The 18,443-nt window shown below is 43.2% G+C and overlaps 1 protein-coding gene across 2 annotated transcripts in view; it reads left to right on the top strand.

The window, feature by feature from the left end:
• The window catches only part of LOC125457937 (collagen alpha-5(IV) chain-like), a 229,248-nt gene that overhangs the window by 123,484 nt on the left and 87,321 nt on the right, over nucleotides 1–18,443 (top strand). For both annotated transcript variants that reach the window (XM_059651241.1, XM_048542743.2), the window contains exons 20-25: nucleotides 1,512–1,547; nucleotides 1,929–2,084; nucleotides 2,964–3,056; nucleotides 5,545–5,628; nucleotides 8,941–9,011; nucleotides 15,714–15,902. In XM_059651241.1, the coding sequence (XP_059507224.1) occupies nucleotides 1,512–1,547; nucleotides 1,929–2,084; nucleotides 2,964–3,056; nucleotides 5,545–5,628; nucleotides 8,941–9,011; nucleotides 15,714–15,902 (629 nt within the window). The remainder of the gene's footprint in view (nucleotides 1–1,511; nucleotides 1,548–1,928; nucleotides 2,085–2,963; nucleotides 3,057–5,544; nucleotides 5,629–8,940; nucleotides 9,012–15,713; nucleotides 15,903–18,443) is intronic.

The following is an 18,443-nucleotide window of genomic DNA, read 5'->3' as shown; positions in this document are numbered from 1 at the left end:
GCTGAAGTCTTGTCCAATCCACCATTCTATTGCTTTTTCATAACAATGTCCTAGTCTGCTTCATAGCCACGATACTCCTTGACTCTTTGTCCATGTGTGCCATCAGCCACACCACATCATCCTATCTGCTCTCAGACCAGCTCGCACAACACCTCAATATTTTACTTGAGAGCTCAGAGACATCTATGACTTGCATTGTTACTGGCAAATTGCTTTGTATGCATGGGCACGTGCGCATCTCATGAATCTGTACAGGATGCATTTTAATTTGCTTTGTTAGCATTCACTCACTGTGCACTTACTTGGCGACTTTCAGCCTCTGTTTACTTCACATTGCGTGTCAGCAGTTTTTGTGGCAAAGATACTGCGCATGCTTCAAGCCAAAGGCCGTGTGTGAAAGTCAAAGCAAAGCAGTCCATATTAAAGTGATGGTGGTACTAACACAGTCAGTCACAACACTTGTCTTATTCCTGTCCTGTTCCAGTCCACAGGGTTGGCCTTGGTCAATCAGACACTTGGTCCTACTGGAGTCCAATATCCATGTCCTTGCAGTCTGGGAACGGGATCACAGTCATGCCACAGGTCATTACAATCAGTCCAGGGATTATATGTAAACCAGTCAGGTTGCTGTGGCAACATCAGTCTAGAAGATGAGCCAAATCTCCCTGCAATGTTACAAAGGGAGGGATCAGAAGTTAAGTGCTGTGAATACTGGAAATCAGTAAACAAAACCCCAGAACTTGAAACATTAACTCCATTTCTCTCTCCATGAATGCTGCCACTCCTGCTAAGTTTCTCCAGCAATTTCTGTTTTTAATTAAAGGGATGAATCAAGCAGATTAAAGTAGACAGAAGTACAGTGGTGATACAGGAACAGGAGAATTGTCAGGAAGTACCTAGTGAGTGATTAAAAAGCGCAGAGGACAGGAAGCATTAGTAGCTTGGGATGATGAGGTGGAACAATGGTAGCACTTACCTCTTTAGAATGCAGAAGATTATTGAACTTCTTCATCCACAACTGGATGTCCCAAATCATTGAGGACACAGCACCAACCTGGGCTGCAGTTTGGGTCCAGGCTGGCTTGGTTTGGTGGTCCGGCACCTTGTGGTAGTCTGAAGGGAGTAGGACTGCTGTAAACTCTGCTACCTAGTCCACAAAAACTCCAGGTCCTTGTCTGTGAATCAGAGAGTGAGCTTTCCTTTCCTCTGAACCATGTCCTCAATGATAAAGGTCAAGTGTCCCACAAGTGTGAGGGCTACTTCCTGGCTTGCAGGTGTGGAGTGGTATGCAACTGGGCTTTAAAATGATGCCAGTGGTATGAACATCAGAGGGTCTTGGCAGAAGTGAGCTGACATGGTCAATAAAATACTTTCTAATTCAAATACATTGCCAATTGTCTTATACTCATGAAACAAAAGCCATGATATATTTTAGCAATTCAAGGAGGCCTTCTTGTTTTATGATTTGTTTGTTATAAATTGAAACGATTAATTTATTTCTAACTTTACAGGTGGTGACGGCCAGCCAGGTTTACCAGGAGAGCCAGGTAAGACCCTATGTTTATTCCACCATTGAGTACTCATTCTCAGATATGCAAAACCAATCTCTAAAATTTTTGTTAGCATTGGTTACAATGGATCTGAACCATAATACCCTGTCAAGGAAGAAATACAAATGAAAAAAGACATACCATTTCCTTAACACAGTATCTTCAGCTACTAAGATGCTTTACTTATCATTTTTCTTGAATGAATAACATATACATTGTTTGCAGCCTTTGCTTTTTTTGGCATAATTGCATCCCATGCTTTCAAAGATGATAATTTTGGCAAACAGCGCTATGCCAGGTTAATTAGATAAAAATATATTACTGATGCAGATTCCTGAGGATGACATTAGTTCCCAAATCTTTCACTACTTTCATCAGGGATTTCCAGACGTGGGCCCAAAGGCCAATCCGGATATCCCGGAAAAAGAGGTCCTAAAGGAGATGGAGGTGATCCTGGACAGATTTTTGAAGGTCCTCCAGGTCCTCCTGGATTTCCAGGCCCTCCAGGCTCACCAGGTCTAGTGGGACCACAAGGTACAATATTGATCTCCAGTTTTATTTTATATTGCACAAGTTGATCGTTGTATTTAATAGCGTATTGTTTACAGCAATAACATTTCATTATGAAGGTAAAAATGTATTTGTGCACTAGAAGGTTGTTTTCATGTAATGAACGTCTGCAATATGTTCGACCTTGAATGGATCAAGCTTCAAGTTGCTCCATTTTAGAGTTCAGTGCAGTAAACGTGAGAAATGTTGGTATCAGTCAGCTTTCTTCAATGGGAATGTGTTTTCATATTTTCACATTCATCTGCCTTACTTGGTATTTTGCTCATCATAGAATCATATAGTGTAGAAGAGGCCTTTCAGCCCATCAAGTCTGCCCTACCAAAAAATAAACCACTACCTCTACTAGTCCCACTTTTCCACACTAGGCCTTGAATGGTAGACATGGAAGGGTGGTTGCAAATGTGGGAGATAGTGTGGGTGATGGTTATTTCAGTTGGCTTGATGCCTGGCATCTGGTTCAGTATTACACCAACAGCATGGGTTCAATTCCTTTTCCAGCTAAGTCAGACTTGCATTTTGGCCCATGCTTGATGTAGAGTAGTACTCCTCAAATGTCTATCTTTCATAGAAATGCTTCCAGCCCCCTGTGGACTGTGGTTAGACATGAGGTACAACCCCACAATCCTCCTGGTATACTCCCACTGTAACTCTGGCAACAGCATAGTACAAAGGCCACAAATTAGGCTGAGGTATGAGGAGGTCAGCCATGATACTATTAAAGGTGCAACAGGCTCAAAGAGCTAACGGCCTACTTTTGAAGAACAGGAGAGAAGAATAAATATGAAATTATCTGAAACAAAACTCCTATTGATGCAAGTAAACATTCTGAATGAAATTTTTCAGGTGATACTATCAGTACAAATGGCCAACCAGGACGTAGAGGGCCACCTGGACAAAGGGGTTTTGTTGGTTTTCGTGGTCCAACTGGATACAAAGGCAAGCAACTAATATTTTCTAAATTGATTTAAAGTTAATGTTGTACATGGAAAAGAAAACCATTGAGAAAAACTGAGTATTTCTAGGCACAGGAGCTACAAATGCCAAAATCTTTGACTGAAACAAACTCAGTTATAATAATCATCTTTGTATCTGTGTACATCTCTCCTTTGCCCACTTTTAGCCCATATTGTAGAAACAGTCAATATCTTCCTCGTGTTAATTCAGCATCAGAATCAATTGATTCCAGCAGCTAGGTTCCAGAATCCTGCGTGTGGTGCTGCATCTTTTGCAGTGATTCACACCAAAATGAACGCTTATGATAACAACCACACAGGATTTCCATATTCCCTGTTCCACACCATCCTACAAAGCTTGCTTCAGATGTTGAATTGTGTGTGGAACTGGAACATCAGCTTAGACCATTTGGGCAAATTAGCCTGTTTCTGTATTGCTGATATAATGTAACTGTTTCCTTGATGCCTCAAGTCCTTTCTTATTATTCACGCACAACACGTGGGCTTCACAGGCAAAAAATAGCATTTACCGGGGAGATGCCAAAAGAGCTATCACACTGTCAATGCATTTAAATATCCTCGCCCTTATATGCTTGAGAAAAAAAAACTGCAGGGGAGGAAAATATACTGCTTATCATTTCACTGTCTGTTAACATAAACGCAAGGGCTAACATTAAAGTATTTTGAACAAAAACAGAAATTGCTGGAAAAGCTCAGCAGGTGTGGAGAGAGATCAGAATTAATACTTTGGGTGAAGTGATCCTTCCTCAGAACTGTATTTTTATAGTATCTTGAGCTGCACACTCATTTCACAATCAATCATTATCACAGTAGCATGTCTGTCAGTTCTCAGTTGATAGTTCCAATTGCTTATAAACTCCTTAGTTTTTTTTAAGAGGGATTAAGTATTTAAAGGAACATAATGGCAGTGAATGGGCTTTTATCAATGAAGTTGTTCTTGTAACATAGTGGATTTAACAACAAGCTCTTGGAACTTTATCTTGTTTCATCTCAGAATGGGTCCTGAGGTCTGTCCATTGTCGAAGCTGGGTGACTTCGCATGGAGGGTGATGGCTTGGGTTGGCATGAATTGTCACTAAGTTGACATGGTGACTGTAAAGGGTTGTGGGGGTAGGTACAGGGATGTAGGTTGCATGGAGTGTATGAGGAACCATGGAGGAAGCTAAGAATATTCAAAGCTGGGGTATGGGGAATGAGGAAATAGGCCAGGGAGAATGGGGGTGACAGCTGCTTTTTATTTGATTGATTTTTTTTTGCAGCTGGGACGTAGAACCAGCAAGTCTTTCAAAAAGCGCATCTCAAAACCAGCAATCTCTGACCACTTTCTCCCCACACTTCTCCCCGGTCAGATGAAAATCAAACATCCTGGGCATTTTCCTGTATTGGCTTCACAGAACTTCTCTTTGTTCAATTTTGTGTACTTATTGATTGGGATGGAGGGGCGGGTATTATTAATTAGTTTATTCTCAGCTTTTTCTTCAGAAAGGAGAAGTTCATGTTTCTTTTGAGCTTTAAGCATTTCCCACTGCTGTTCAGAATCTGCACCAAAAAACTGACAGACAAAGGGTGTGAGTTTTGAGGATTCTCTGGAGCTACACACCTCCACCAGCTCTCTGAATGTCTGAAACTCTAAAGCAATTAGAATTGCCCAGGGCACCCAGCAACAAAACATCTATAAGCGACGGAAAGTTTGACCCAAAATGTTCACTGTTATACCTGATTTTCTGATATTGTCACGATTGCTGGCACATTGTGGAAGGAGTTTTATCCTGCAGCAGCGCAGACCTAGAAATGTGTTGTGCAGAGTTCCCTAACTGAAATCATTCATTCTCATTGATATGAAAATGTACTGAAATTTGCAAAATTTAAAGCACTTGAAAATTTAAGTTTAAACTTGCCTCAAGGAATTGGAGCATGCAATTAACAAAATGTATATCAAAATCTTGTTGGATACAATACTTATCCAGAAGATCCAAGTCCTGATCCTTTCATGGGATGAGGGTGTCACTGGCTTGGCCAGCATTTATTACCCATCCCTAATTGCCCAGGGGGCAGTTAACCGTCAACCACATTGCTGTAGGTCTGAAGTTACATACAGGCCAGACCAGGTAAAAATGGCAGTTTCCTTCCCTAAAGGAAGTGGACCAGGTGGGATATCCCCCCAAGAATTAACCATCATCATTAGATTCTTAATTCCAGATACTTATTGAATTCACATTCCACCATCTGCTGTGGCAGAATTTGAACCCAGATCCTCAGAACATTACCTGGATCTCTGGATTAACAGTCCAGCAATAATACCACCATGCCATCACCTCCCATGGTGACTGTTTATCACTCCTCTGTGACGAAGGGTTCTGCTTTTGGGCTAAATATTGGTCCAGTTTCAACAATAAGTGAGTGAGTGGAACTTTTAGTATGCTAAAATCAAGCCATTTCTGTTGTTACAGGTGATAGAGGTGATCTGTGTGTAACATGCCGTGGAACTTCACATCCTGGACCTCCTGGTCCACCTGGACTTCCTGGGACACACGGTAAATTACGGCTAGTGTAGTGTTTAATATATACATCATACCCACATAAGAGATTATTTTGTATATTGTGTAACACAACATATTGCGCAATAAAAATTGAGACTGTGAACTACATTTCTTATTTCTTTCTGATCCCTCCTATCAGCTGATTCCATTATATTCTTAATGTCATAGTGAACAAACATGATATTTTTATATACATTGTACAGAGCAGCACAGAAACATATTTTAGCTGGTCATTAATACAAGGAGTCCAAAATTAATTCATACTCATCTCCAAATAACCACTGAAGTATTTCCATATTTCACAATTCCCTGATTAAATTTGTCAGTGAATTATTTTGAACCTTTCCTGTAGACTATTGTGTGAAGCCCTAACCATCTCGAAAAGACCATAAGACCACAAGAAATAGGAAGAGAAGTATGCCATTTGGCCCCTTGAGCCTGGTCTACCATTCATGTTGTACAAGGCATTGGTAAGGCCTCAATTGGAATACTGCGTATGATCTGGTCACCCTGGTACAGGAAGGATGTTATAGAACTGTACAGCACGGTACAGGCTGTTCGGCCCATGATGTTGTGCCAATCTATTATTCTACTAAGATCAAACTACCCTGCATATCCTACATTATACTACCATCCATGTGCCTTTCCAAGAGTCGCTTAAAAGTCTCTAAAGTTTGCCGGCAGCGCATTTCACATGCTCACCAGTCTCTGTGTAAAGAACCTACCTGTGACATCTCATCTATACTTTCCTCCAATCACATTAAAATTATGCCTCCTCGTAAGTCATTTCCACTCTGGGAAAAAATTTCTGACTATCCATTCTATCCATGCCTCTCATCATCTTGTAAACCTCTATCAAGTCACCTCTCATCCTGCTTCGCTCTGATGAATAAAGTCCTTGCTCCCTCAACCTTTCCTGATAAGACCTGCCCTCCAGTCTAGGCAGTATCCAGGTAAATCTCCTCTGCATCCTCTTAAAGCTTCCACATCTTTTCTATAATGAGGTGATCAGAACTGAACACAATATTCCAAGTGTGGTCTAACCAGAGTTTTATAGAACTGCAGCATAACCTCACGTCTCTTAAACTCAGTCCCCCACAATCCAATGGGCCTATGGATGTGGACCCCAAGATCCCTCTGTTCCTCCACACTGCCGAGAATCCTGCCATTAACCCTATATTCTGGATTCAAATTCGACCTTCCAAAATGAATCACTTCACACTTTCTGGTTGAATTCCATCTGCCACTTCTTTGCCCAGCTCTGTATCCTGTCAATGTCCCGCTGTAACCTCCAACAGCCCTCCACACTATCCACAACTCTACCAACCTCATGTCATCGGCAAACTTATTAACCCACCCTTCCACTTCCTCATCCAAGTCATTTATAAAAATTACAAAGAGCAAAGGTCCCAGAACAGATCCCTGCGGAACACCACTGGTCACAAGCTCCAGATTGAATACTTCCCATCTACTACCACCCTCTGTCTTCTATTGGACAGCCAGTTTTGTATCCAGACAACCAAATTTCCCTGAATCCCATGCCTCCTTACTTTCTGAATGAGCCTACCATGGGGAACCTTATCAAATGCCTTGTGAAAATCCTTATACATCACACCATTGCCTTCGTCAATGTGTTTTGGCACATCTTCAAAGAATTCAATAAGGCTTGTGAGGCATGACCTCCCCCTCACAAAGCTATCCTGACTATTTCTAATCAAACTGTGCTTTTCCAAATAATCATAAATACTATCTCTCAGAATCATCTCCAGTAATTTGCCCACCACAGTAGAAAGACTGACTGGTCTGTAATTCCCAGGATTATTCCTATTCCCTTTCTTGAACAAGGGAATGACATTTGCCACCATCCAGTCATTTGGCACTACTCCAGTGGACAGTGAGGATGCAAAGATCATCACCAAAGGGGCAGCAATCTCTTCCCTTGCTTACCTTAGAAACCTTGGGTATATCCCCTCTGACCCAGGGGACTTATCTATCCTCATGTTTTTCACTGGAAACTAGAAAGGGCAGAAAAAAGATTGACAAGGATATTACCGAGACTGGAGGGCTTGAGTTATAGGGAGAGTCTGGATGGGCTCAGACTTTTTTCCCTGGAACATAGGAGGTTGAGGGATGACCATATGGAGGTTTATAAAATCATGAGGGACAAAAAGCCAATGTCTTTTCCCCAGGATAGGGATGTGCAAAGCTAGAGGGCATAGGTTTAAGGTGAGAGGGGACACATTTAAAAGGGACCTGCAGTGGCAATGTTTTCATATAGAGGGTGGTGCATATATGGAATGCGTTGCCAGAAGAAGAAGTGGAAGTGAGTACAATTACAACATACAAGAATAGGTACGTGAAAAGGGAAGATTTAGAGGGATATGGGCCAAATGCAGACAAATGGGAGTAGCTCAGTTTCGGAAACCTGGTTGGCATGGATGAGTTAGGCTCAACGGTCTGTTCCCATGCAGTATGTCTCTGTAACCCCAGAATGCAAAAGGGAAAGAAACTATCTCCTTTCTAATTGTAATTTGGAAAGTTTTGAGGAAAACATTATGCTTATAATCAATTGTTCTCTTGACAATTAGAAATATTAGATATTCTAATTATTGAAATTTACAACTGTGAGAATAACGATAGAGCAGAAAGCAAGACAAAGGTAGAGTGATGGTGTCTCTTTCTGAATCAATTTGAATTCCTTTGAAAAAAATACAGTAAATTAATCTTTGAAAGCGGCAAGGCAGATCTGAGGCAAACGCAATGAAGACACCAGTATGTGGTAAGCAGACTGAGCTTGAGGAAAGCTTTGGTTTGTCTCTTTCTGTCCTTGGGGCAAGAAGGAGCTAGAGAATGTAATTGATTGGAACGGAGCAAAGGGAATGGGAGAATTCAGAGGTACGGTGTAAAAAAAACAAAGCGAAAGAAATAGCAATGAGAGTAAAGAAAGGGGAAGAAGGGAATGAGTTGTAGTGACATAATTCTTTCCAACTGAAATAGCCTGGAGACTAACTAAATTAAACTGCCCTTCTACTGGTGTTTACAGCTGCAGACCTCTCTTTCTGTAGGTTGTTAAAAACCCAACTTAGTAAACACTTCAGTGGTTATCACACCAAGTGGCCTAGTGAGTCATTTAGCTTAAACTGTCTCAGGAATGTGCTTTGAACTCTTAAGGATAACTTACTGACCTTTTCTTTAAAAACCCACCTACACAGAACTAAAATCAAACACCTATTTACCTCCATTTTAGATTTGAAGTTCCCAAATAATAATAAAATATTACAAAGCTGTGCTTTGTTTCCATTATAGGTCAAGCATCATTACCAGGCCCAAAAGGAATTCCTGGTCCCTCAGGTCAATGTGGACAAACAGGTCCCTCGGTAAGGCGATTTTTCATTTATCCTCTACCATCATCCTCCCCTTCCCGCACCAATGGCTGTCCTTGTTCAACACCCACAAATGATTGTAAACATTAGATCCTCTCCTGCAGGGTGAAGAGTTTCTGTCAGCTTTCTTATACTGTTCTCTCGTCTGCTATGGTTTCTCCTTACACAGGTGTTACCAACTCCTTACTTTGTTAGCAAATCCTTTGTCTAACCAACCTCTCTTTTCAGGCTTTATCCTATCATTTACTCCCTACTCCATTGCTCTCCCTATTTTCTGCATATAAGTCAATGTTTTCCCAGCTGCCATCAGTTCTGAGGAAGGGTCACTTGACCCAAAATGTTAACTCTGATCTTTTTTTAAATAGCTGCTGACAGACCTGGTGAGCTTTTCCAGCAACTTCTGTTTCTGTTCCTGATTTACAGCATCAGCAGTTCTTTAAGTTTTCATATACCACAGAAAGTAAGGTGTACAAAATCATCAGAGGGATAGATAGAGTGGACAGCCAGAGACTTCTTCCTAGGGTGGAGGTAGCTATTATGAGGGGGCATAGTTTGAAAGTGACTGGCAGTAGATGTAGTGGAGACGTCAGAGGTAGGTTCTTTACTCAGACAGTGGTTGGGGCGTGAAATGCATTGCCGGAGAGGGTAGTGGAGTCGACCTCATTCGGGGCATTTTAGCGGCTATTAGATAGGAATATGGATGATAGTATAAGGTCAGGTGGAGGTTAGATAGACCTTAAGTTCGGCACAACATCGTAGGCCAAAGGGCTTGTACTATGCTGTACTGTTCTATATTATATGTTTATTGAGACAAATACCTAGGAGGTTATTAACAATTAATTATTTACAATTTTTTGACATCTCAGATATATTTCGGCAGTCTGGGTTACCTGCCTACCTGGATTACTATTAACTTATGTACATAGTTGATTGGCTGACAAGCAGACTAATTAGCGGACTGATATTAAAGAAAAATACTGTGGATAGTGGAAATCTGAAACAAACAGAGAGGATGCTGGAGAAACTCTGGCAGCATCTGTTGAGAGAAAACCAGAGTTTTGGGTCAAACATAACTGTTCATTAGAGTTATTATCTCTCTAACTGGCACTCTGTTTGCTCATTGATAACTAGCTACGCAGAGAGTAGGATGCAGATCTCCTATACCAAAATGTCACATGAGGTGATTCATCTCACTGCATTTCACAAGTGTTCATTTGCTTTCTTAGTGCTCACTTGCTAAGCACCTACCTGCCTTGCTTTGCCATGCCATACCAATTACAAAACCAACTGCTGCTAGACAGTGAAAGCTGAAAGAACTGCAGATGCTATAAATCAGGAACAAAAACAGAAGTTGCTGGAAAAACTCAGCAGGTCAGCATCTGTGAAGAAAAATCAGAGTTAATGTTTTGCATCCAGTGACCTTTCCTCAGAACTAAATTTTCACTGTAGGTACACTTGGGTGACCGTCTGTGTGGAGTTTGCACATTCTCCCCGTGTCTGCATGGGTTTCCTCCAGTGCTCCGCTTTCATCCCACAGTCCAAAGATGTGCAGACTAGATGGATTGGCCATGCTAAATTGCTAATAGTGTCCAGGAATGAGCAGGTTGGCCGTGGGGACTGCAGGGTTACAGGGATGTTGGTGGAAGTGAGTCTGGGTGGGATGTTCTTCAGAGTCAGTGTGGACTTTGTGGGCCATGTAGCCTGTTTTAACTCTAGGGATTCTATGCCAATTCTATGACAAAGGTAGCAGATGTATGGGAACACCACCACCTTCAAGTTCCCTTCCAAGCCAATCATCATCCTGACTTGGAAAAATATCGCCATTCCTTCATTGTCGCTGGATCAAAATCCTGGAATTCCCTCCCCAGTGGTATTGTGGGTCAAGTGACAGCAGGTGGACTGAAGCAGTTCAAGAAGGCAGCTCACCACCACCTTCTCAAGGGCAACAAAGGTCGGGCAATAAATGCTGGGCCCAGCCAGCGACACCCACAACATGAATAATTTTTTTTAGAAGTCCATGGGCAGGAGTATCAGCGAAGGGCAGTTTGACACCAGGCATACTCACCCATATGCCAAGGTCTAGTTGACAAGATAGACAGGAGCAGACAAATATAGGTAGAAGCTTGGGGAAGTGTAATCCTACAGAGTTTATGAAATGGGCTTCTAGGAAGGAAATAGGGATAACTGGGGGCTCACCTACACAGTCACTTGAAGAGGAGAACTCATTGTTGTTTTCCATCATCCTGGAACACGAATTTGATGAGACAAAAGAACATGGCCGTGAGCAGACTGGGTGGGGTAGGTGACTTGGCATGTGAGGGAGAGAGCTGCAACAAACTCCATTCATAGTACTTTTAACAGGAAACAACATTGGCCTCATATCCATGAAGGGTAGAGGACTTAAGCACTTAGGTTGACTACTCCCTGACTATCGTACAGCTTTGACCCTCTCCACGTTGCACCTTTCTGCCACAGCTGTTCCTGGACATCTCTCTGACAACTAGACCTTTGCACATAGGGAGAGCCAAACATGAGAGATGTTGAATAAGGAGGGACAGAGGTGTCGCCATGACCCAACATCATGAGTACACATTGTACTCAACTTCCAGTTGGTACAGTGGGTTCTCAGCCCAGACTTCCATCCATGGAACCCTGCTATAGCCATAAGCTGCTGCCAGATTGTATAAAAATACATTTAGTGTCATAGATTCATACAGCATGGAAACAGGCCCTTTAGTCCAAATAAGTCATCACTACATTCCCAAAATGAACTGGTCGCACTTGCCCATACTTGACCCATATCCCTCCAGACCTTTCCTATTCACATACTTATCCAAATGTCTTTTAAATATTGTAACTGTATCTGCACCTACCACTTCCTCTGGCAGTTCATTTCACACACGACCCACTCAGTCCTTTTTTAAACTTTCTCCTCTCACCTTAAAAATACAACCCCAAATATGAACTTGTCCACCCTGGGAAAAGATCCTTGCTGTTCACATCATCTATGCCCCTCATGATTTTAGCAACCTTGATAAGGTCACCCTTCGACCACCAATGCTCCAGTGAAAAATGTCTGAGCCTATCCAGCGTATTTTTAAAACTCAAACCATCCATTCCAGCAACATCCTGCTAAATCTTTTCTGAACCCTCTCCAATTTGATAAGATCCTTCCTGTAGCAGGGTGACCAGAACTGCACACAGTACTCCAGAAGAAGTCTCACCAACATCCTGCACAACCCCAACATGACATCTCAACTCCTGTAATCAATGGCCTGGGCAATGAAGGCATTTAACACATTTGCCTTCTTGTCTATCTGGACACAAATTTCAAAAAATTAGGGAGCTGAACCCTTAGGTCTCAATGTTCTACAACACTACCCAGGGCCCTACCATTAATTGTATATGTTCTGCCCTTGTTTCACTAAAATGCAATAACTCACATTTATCCAAATTAAACTGCTACTCCTCAGCCCATTGACCCAATTAATCAAGATCTCTTTGAAATCTTAGATAACCTCATTCAGTGTTCAGAATCCTACTAATTTTGGTGTCAACCACAAACATATGAACCATGCCTCCTATACTTTCATTCAAACTGATTACATAAATGACAAACAAAAGTGAACCCAGTACTGTTGGTCACAAGGGCTCCATTCCAAAACCTAACTCTCCACCACTGCCCCCTGTCTCCTACCATCAAGCCAATTTTGTATCCAATTTGTGCGTAATGCAGCCACCAGGGTCCCAGGGTCAGTTAGGGACTCAGGCCACAATTTGAGTGATAGAAAGTTCATGGTTACAAGACAGGGACTGCTGACAAGGGGCCCTGGGGGCCTGAAGAGAGACCAATGTGGTCTCTCTTACCACACTCCTCCTCCTTTCCAAATTGACATGGAGATACTCACAAACACATTCTTGAAAGTCCAAATTATGATTATGGAGAAACTGATATTAACAAAAAAAGCCTTCCTCACCTGGACCACCAAAGCCCTCTCAATCAGCTATCAACTTCCTCTCCCACTTACTACATCTCAGTGCACTCTTTGGTCCTGCAGCTGTGTAGCCTGTTGACCTCGGAGAGTTGCTGGATGAACCAGGAAGGGGTTTATGGACCAGAAATGCTGAGGCAAATCATACCTCCTGAACTTGAACTTCCAGGGGTTGAAGTGGGACAGGCACAGTGGAGGTGTTGAGCACAGCCACCTCTACAATGTCTTAATTGGAAACCACCAAGGGCTATTTGTGTATTTCCATCTCCAGCTGGTGCCTTCTGCCACCACTCCATCTCCATGTTAGGGTGAGTACCTTGGACTGGGGTAATGAAGTGTAGGTATGTGCGGTTCTCCAGTTTACCTCAAAGGGGCTGGTCCTGAATCTCCATGGCAACTGCCGACCTGTCCATGGGGCAGCCATATTGTTACATAGTTCACTACACTGCTGCAGTTTCTGGGCAGTGAAGTCCATTGGCCACCACATCCCCAGCTTCCTGGTCTTATTTCTCCCTGTGCACATGGGTAAAGTCCCTCACCAACAACACCTCAAGGCTGACTGAGTGACTGATTTGATTTTTGTCAGGTGTAGCTAAGTAAGAAAAACTTTGTTTGCGAGCAGTTACAGGCAGTAAGCAAGGACATATAGATCAAAAGGTGAAAAAAAACTTGGACAGGGTAAGGCGATACAGGTTAAACAGCACAGGATGTATGCAAGGCAAGATCAACAGTAACAAGAACAGCATTACTTGAAGTTAGAGAGCCCATTCATCAGTCTAATCATGGCAGCGAAGAAGCTCTTTTTGAACCTGCTGGTGCATCTGTTCAAGCTTCTGTATCTTCTGCCTGATGGAAGAGGTTTAAGGAGAGCATTACTGTGGTGGGATGGGTCTTTGATGATAACAAAGTGTGAAGCTGGATGAACACAGTAGGCCAAGCAGCATCTCAGGAGCACAAAAGCTGACGTTTCGGGCCTGGACCCTTCATCAGAAAAAGGGGGATGGGGAGAGGATTCTGAAATAAATATGGAGAGAGGGGGAGGCAGACTGAAGATGGATAGAGGTGAAGATAGGTAGAGAGGAGAGTATAGGTGAGGAGGTGGGGAGGGGATAGGTCAGTCCGGGGAGGATGGATAGGTCAAGAGGGCGGGATGGGGTTAGTAGGTGGGAAATGGAGATGCGGCTTGAGGTGGGAGGAGGGGATAGGTGAGAGGAAGAACAGATTAGGGAGGCAGGGATGAGCTGGACGGGTTTTGGCATCATCCTCCGACACTTTGCCATCTACAATGCGACCCCACCACAAAAGACAATTTCCAACCCCACCCTTGTCTGCTTTCCGGAGAGACCACTCTCTCCATGACTACCTTGTCCGTTCCACACTCCCCTCCAACCCCACCACACCCGGCACCTTCCCCTGCAACTGCAGGAAGTGCTACACTTGCCCCCACACCTCTTCCCTCACCCCCATCCCAGGCCCAAGATGACTTTCCATATTAAGCAGATGTTCACTTGCACATCTGCCAATGTGGTGTACTGTATCCATTGTACCCAGTGTGGCTTCCTCCACATCAGGGAAACCAAGCGTAGGCTTGGGGACCGCTTCGCCGAACAGCTCCGCTCGGTTCGCCGTAAACAACTGCACCTCCCAGTCGCGAACCATTTCCACTCCCCCTCCCATTCCTCAGATGACATGTCCATCCTGGGCCTCCTGCAGTGCCACAATGATGCCACCCGAAGGTTGCAGGAACAGCAACTCATATTCTGCTTGGGAACCCTGCAGCCCAATGGTATCAATGTGGGTTTCACCAGCTTCAAAATCTCCCCTCCCCCTACTGCATCCCAAAACCAGACCAGCTCGTCCCCGCCTGCCTAACCAATTCTTCCTCTCACCTATCCCCTCCTCCCACCTCAAGCCGCACCTCCATTTCCTACCTACTAACCTCATCCCACCCCCTTGACCTGTCCGTCCTCGCTGGACTGACCTATCCCCTCCCCACCTATACTCTCCTCTCCTCTATCCATCGTCAGTCCGCCTCCCCCTCTCTCCCTATTTATTCCAGTTCCCTCACCCCATCCCCCTCTCTGATGAAGGGTCTAGGCCCGAAACGTCAGCTTTTGTGCTCCTGAGATGCTGCTTGGCCTGCTGTGTTCATCCAGCCTCACATTTTGTTATCTTGGATTCTCCAGCATCTGCAGTTCCCATTATCTCTGGGTCTTTGATGATGTTAGCCGCCTTTTCATGGCAACGAGACGTGGAAATAGAGTCCATGGATGGAGGCTGGCGTCTGTGATGGGTTGGGCTGTGAACACCACCTTCTGTAGTTTCTTACGGTCCTTAATCAACTGAACAAGACTAGACTCATTGTGAACCTGCTGTGAGCAAACTAACCGCCACAAAATCACAGAAGCAACTCTGGTCAAAAAGCACTGCATTGGCTGTAAAGTGCTGTGAAACAGCCAGTGGTTGTGATAGGTGCTACACAAATTCCATTCTTTCTTTCTTTCTCATTAACTCTTTAATTCTTAAGACTACTGAATCATAAAATTAAGATTAAAGTAGAAATAACAAAGTTCTGGCAATGAAACACAGAAGAATTACTGACTCTCATTTTAAATTAAAGCGCCATTACTTTCCTGATTGTGAAATTAGTATAAAATCTGGCTAATTCAATGTTGTTTCTATTTTTTGACCCACAATGTTTTAGGGCTCTCCAGGATCCCCAGGTTTTGCAGGACCACCAGGCTTGAACGGTGATCCAGGAACTGGGGGAGGCCAAGGTTCAAAAGGGGACAAAGGTGACTGTGGCTTCATTGGGAAGACAGGAAGGCAAGGAACGAATGGAATACCTGGTCAACCAGGGCCACAAGGACCCCAAGGAATCAAGGGTGACCCAGTCAGTATTTTCATCTTGTTACTTGTTTTTTATGTGTCAGTTTTGACTTGGTGTTAGTGGCTTCTTCTCTGAATTTCCCCTCTGCCCACCTCCAGCAAGGATCTCAAGAGCTTCTTCACTAAGATTAGAAGATAAGAACATAAGAACTTGGAGTAGGAGTTGGCTATTCAGTTCCTTGAGCCTCCTCTGTCTTTTAGTATGATCATGCCTGATTTCATTTCAGCCTCACCATCAGTTTCCTGCCTGCTCTCCATACCCTTTCAACCCATTACCAATTAAAAATGTTATCTCCTTCTCAAACTTATACACTGGACTCTGGGGGAGTGAATTCCGCAGATTCACAACCCTTTGAGAAAATTAATTCCTCTTCATCTGTTTTTGAGGCCACCAATCAGCTGCCTTTTATCCCTATTATTAATTCACCAGGCAGCCCCCTTCATCCTCTCCCCAATACTGAAACCACACTCCCTCCACTTTCTATATTCCCTGATGCCTTTGCTGAGCTCATTTTGTTCATAAGTCCAATCACCCACTTTCTCGATCCTATTCTCTCTGAACTGTCAATTGACTCATTGACTTTGTCTTGGTTCCCCTGCTCATCACCATAATTAGCAGGTTATGAGATAACAAGGTGTAGACCTGGATGAAAGAGGATCCAAGATAACAAAGTGTGGAGCTGGATGAACACAGCTGGCCAAGCAGCATCTTAGGAGCACAAAAGCTGATGTTTCGGGCTTAGACCCTTCATCAGAGAGGGGGATGGGGAGAGGGTTCTGAAATGAATAGGGAGAGAGGGGGAGGTGGACCGAAGATGGATAGAGGAAAAGATAGGTGGCAAGAGAGTTGCAGTGGGAGCGAGATTTCCTGAGGTTGGTCTGGAGGGAGGAGGATAACTTCTTCAGGTTAGGCATCCCTGGAAGAGGCTTCGCAGTGAGGTTAAGATTGTGATCAGAGATAATGGGAACTGCAGATGCTGGAGAATCCGAGATAACAAAGTGTGGAGCTGGATGAGCACAGCAGGCCAAGCAGCATCTCAAGAGCACAACAGTCCAACAGGTTAATTTGAAATCACAAGCTTTTGGAGGGTTGCTCCTTTGTCAGGTGAGATGACAGGGAAGCACACAGGCACAAAATTTAAAGACTAGGGAGATAAATAGGCAGAGAGATCAAAAGATCATACAAAGTGGAGTGTCGACAGGCTGAATAATAGGTCTCTGCAGATGATCAAAAATGTCAAACTGTGTCAATAAAGTGTCAACAGCTGAATAATAAGCGAAGAGATGAACTATAATCCGATCAAATGAGGCAGAGAGATAATTACAAAAAATTTAAAATAAGGTGGTGCTGGAAACAAACCAAATGACTGGAATAACATGATGGGTACAAGAGTCACAAGCTGTAGATCTAACAAGAGTAACAAGTAATCTAAAACTGTACAAACTAATCCAGATAGAAAGATCACAACCGAGATAACAAAGTGTGAGGCTGGACGAACACAACAGGCCAAGCAGCATCTCAGGAGCACAAAAGCTGACGTTTCGGGCCTAGACCCTTCGTCAGTAAAGCACAACCTTCTTGCTTTGTGATAGCATGACTCCAACCAGCAGAGAGAGAGTTTTACCCCAATTCCTTTGGTCCTCAGTGTTTCTGAAGTTGCATTTGGTTTAATGCTACGTTGGTATCAAGTTACTCGTGCCTCGCTGTTGAATTGAGATCTTTTGCCCATTCTTGGTCCAAGGATACAATGAAGTCAGATTGGCTGTAATGAAGTAGAGAGGAAATCTGGTAGAAGTGTTCAAAAGTATGAGGGGTCTGGACAGGTAGTTAGAGAGAATCTGATTTCACTGGAGAAAAGAAGAAAGAATCAGGGGGACCAATTTAAAATTATTGGAAATTAACCGGAAAAGACACAAGAATGAACATTTCATGCAGCAAGTGGTTAGGATCTGTAATGTTCTGCTAATGAGTATGGCGGTGATAGATTCAATCATAATCTTCAAAAGGAAATTGAATAATCATCTGAATAGAAAACATTTGCAGGGCTACAAGGAGTGAAGTGGAACAAGCGGGGTTGTTCTCACAGTTTCGGTATGACCCAAAGACCCAAAAGGATTCCTCTATTTTTGTAAAGGCAAAGTCACAATAGTCCTCCCAAATCACAGGCAGCTTTTTCATGAGAGAGAGCTTAGCAAATATGTAGGAAGATCCCAAGTATCTGTACAGTTGTAATGGTAAGGGATTTTAACCTCCCATACATAGACTGAGGCTGTCATGGTGTTAGCGGCTTTGATGGAGGGAATTTTTCAAGTGTGTACAAGAAAATCTTCTTATTCAAGATGTGGATGTACCTACTAGAGAAGGAGCAATACTGCTATGTTCCTCCAGCTCCACACTGTGTTATTTCTGTCTCCAGAATCGGCAGTGCTTCCTATCTCTTACACCATTTATTCCCAGCTTTCTAGAATATTGGTATTTTCACTGCAATTTCTAGTTATTTCTTCAAATGGGCTCTTCCTAATGATCCACTGAACTTTTGAATAT

Source organism: Stegostoma tigrinum, chromosome 14, assembly GCF_030684315.1.
Source record: "Stegostoma tigrinum isolate sSteTig4 chromosome 14, sSteTig4.hap1, whole genome shotgun sequence".
In the NCBI taxonomy this organism is placed as follows: domain Eukaryota; kingdom Metazoa; phylum Chordata; class Chondrichthyes; order Orectolobiformes; family Stegostomatidae; genus Stegostoma; species Stegostoma tigrinum.
The sequence above is the reverse complement of the archived record's forward strand: the minus strand, read 5'-3'. Positions and strand labels throughout refer to the sequence as shown.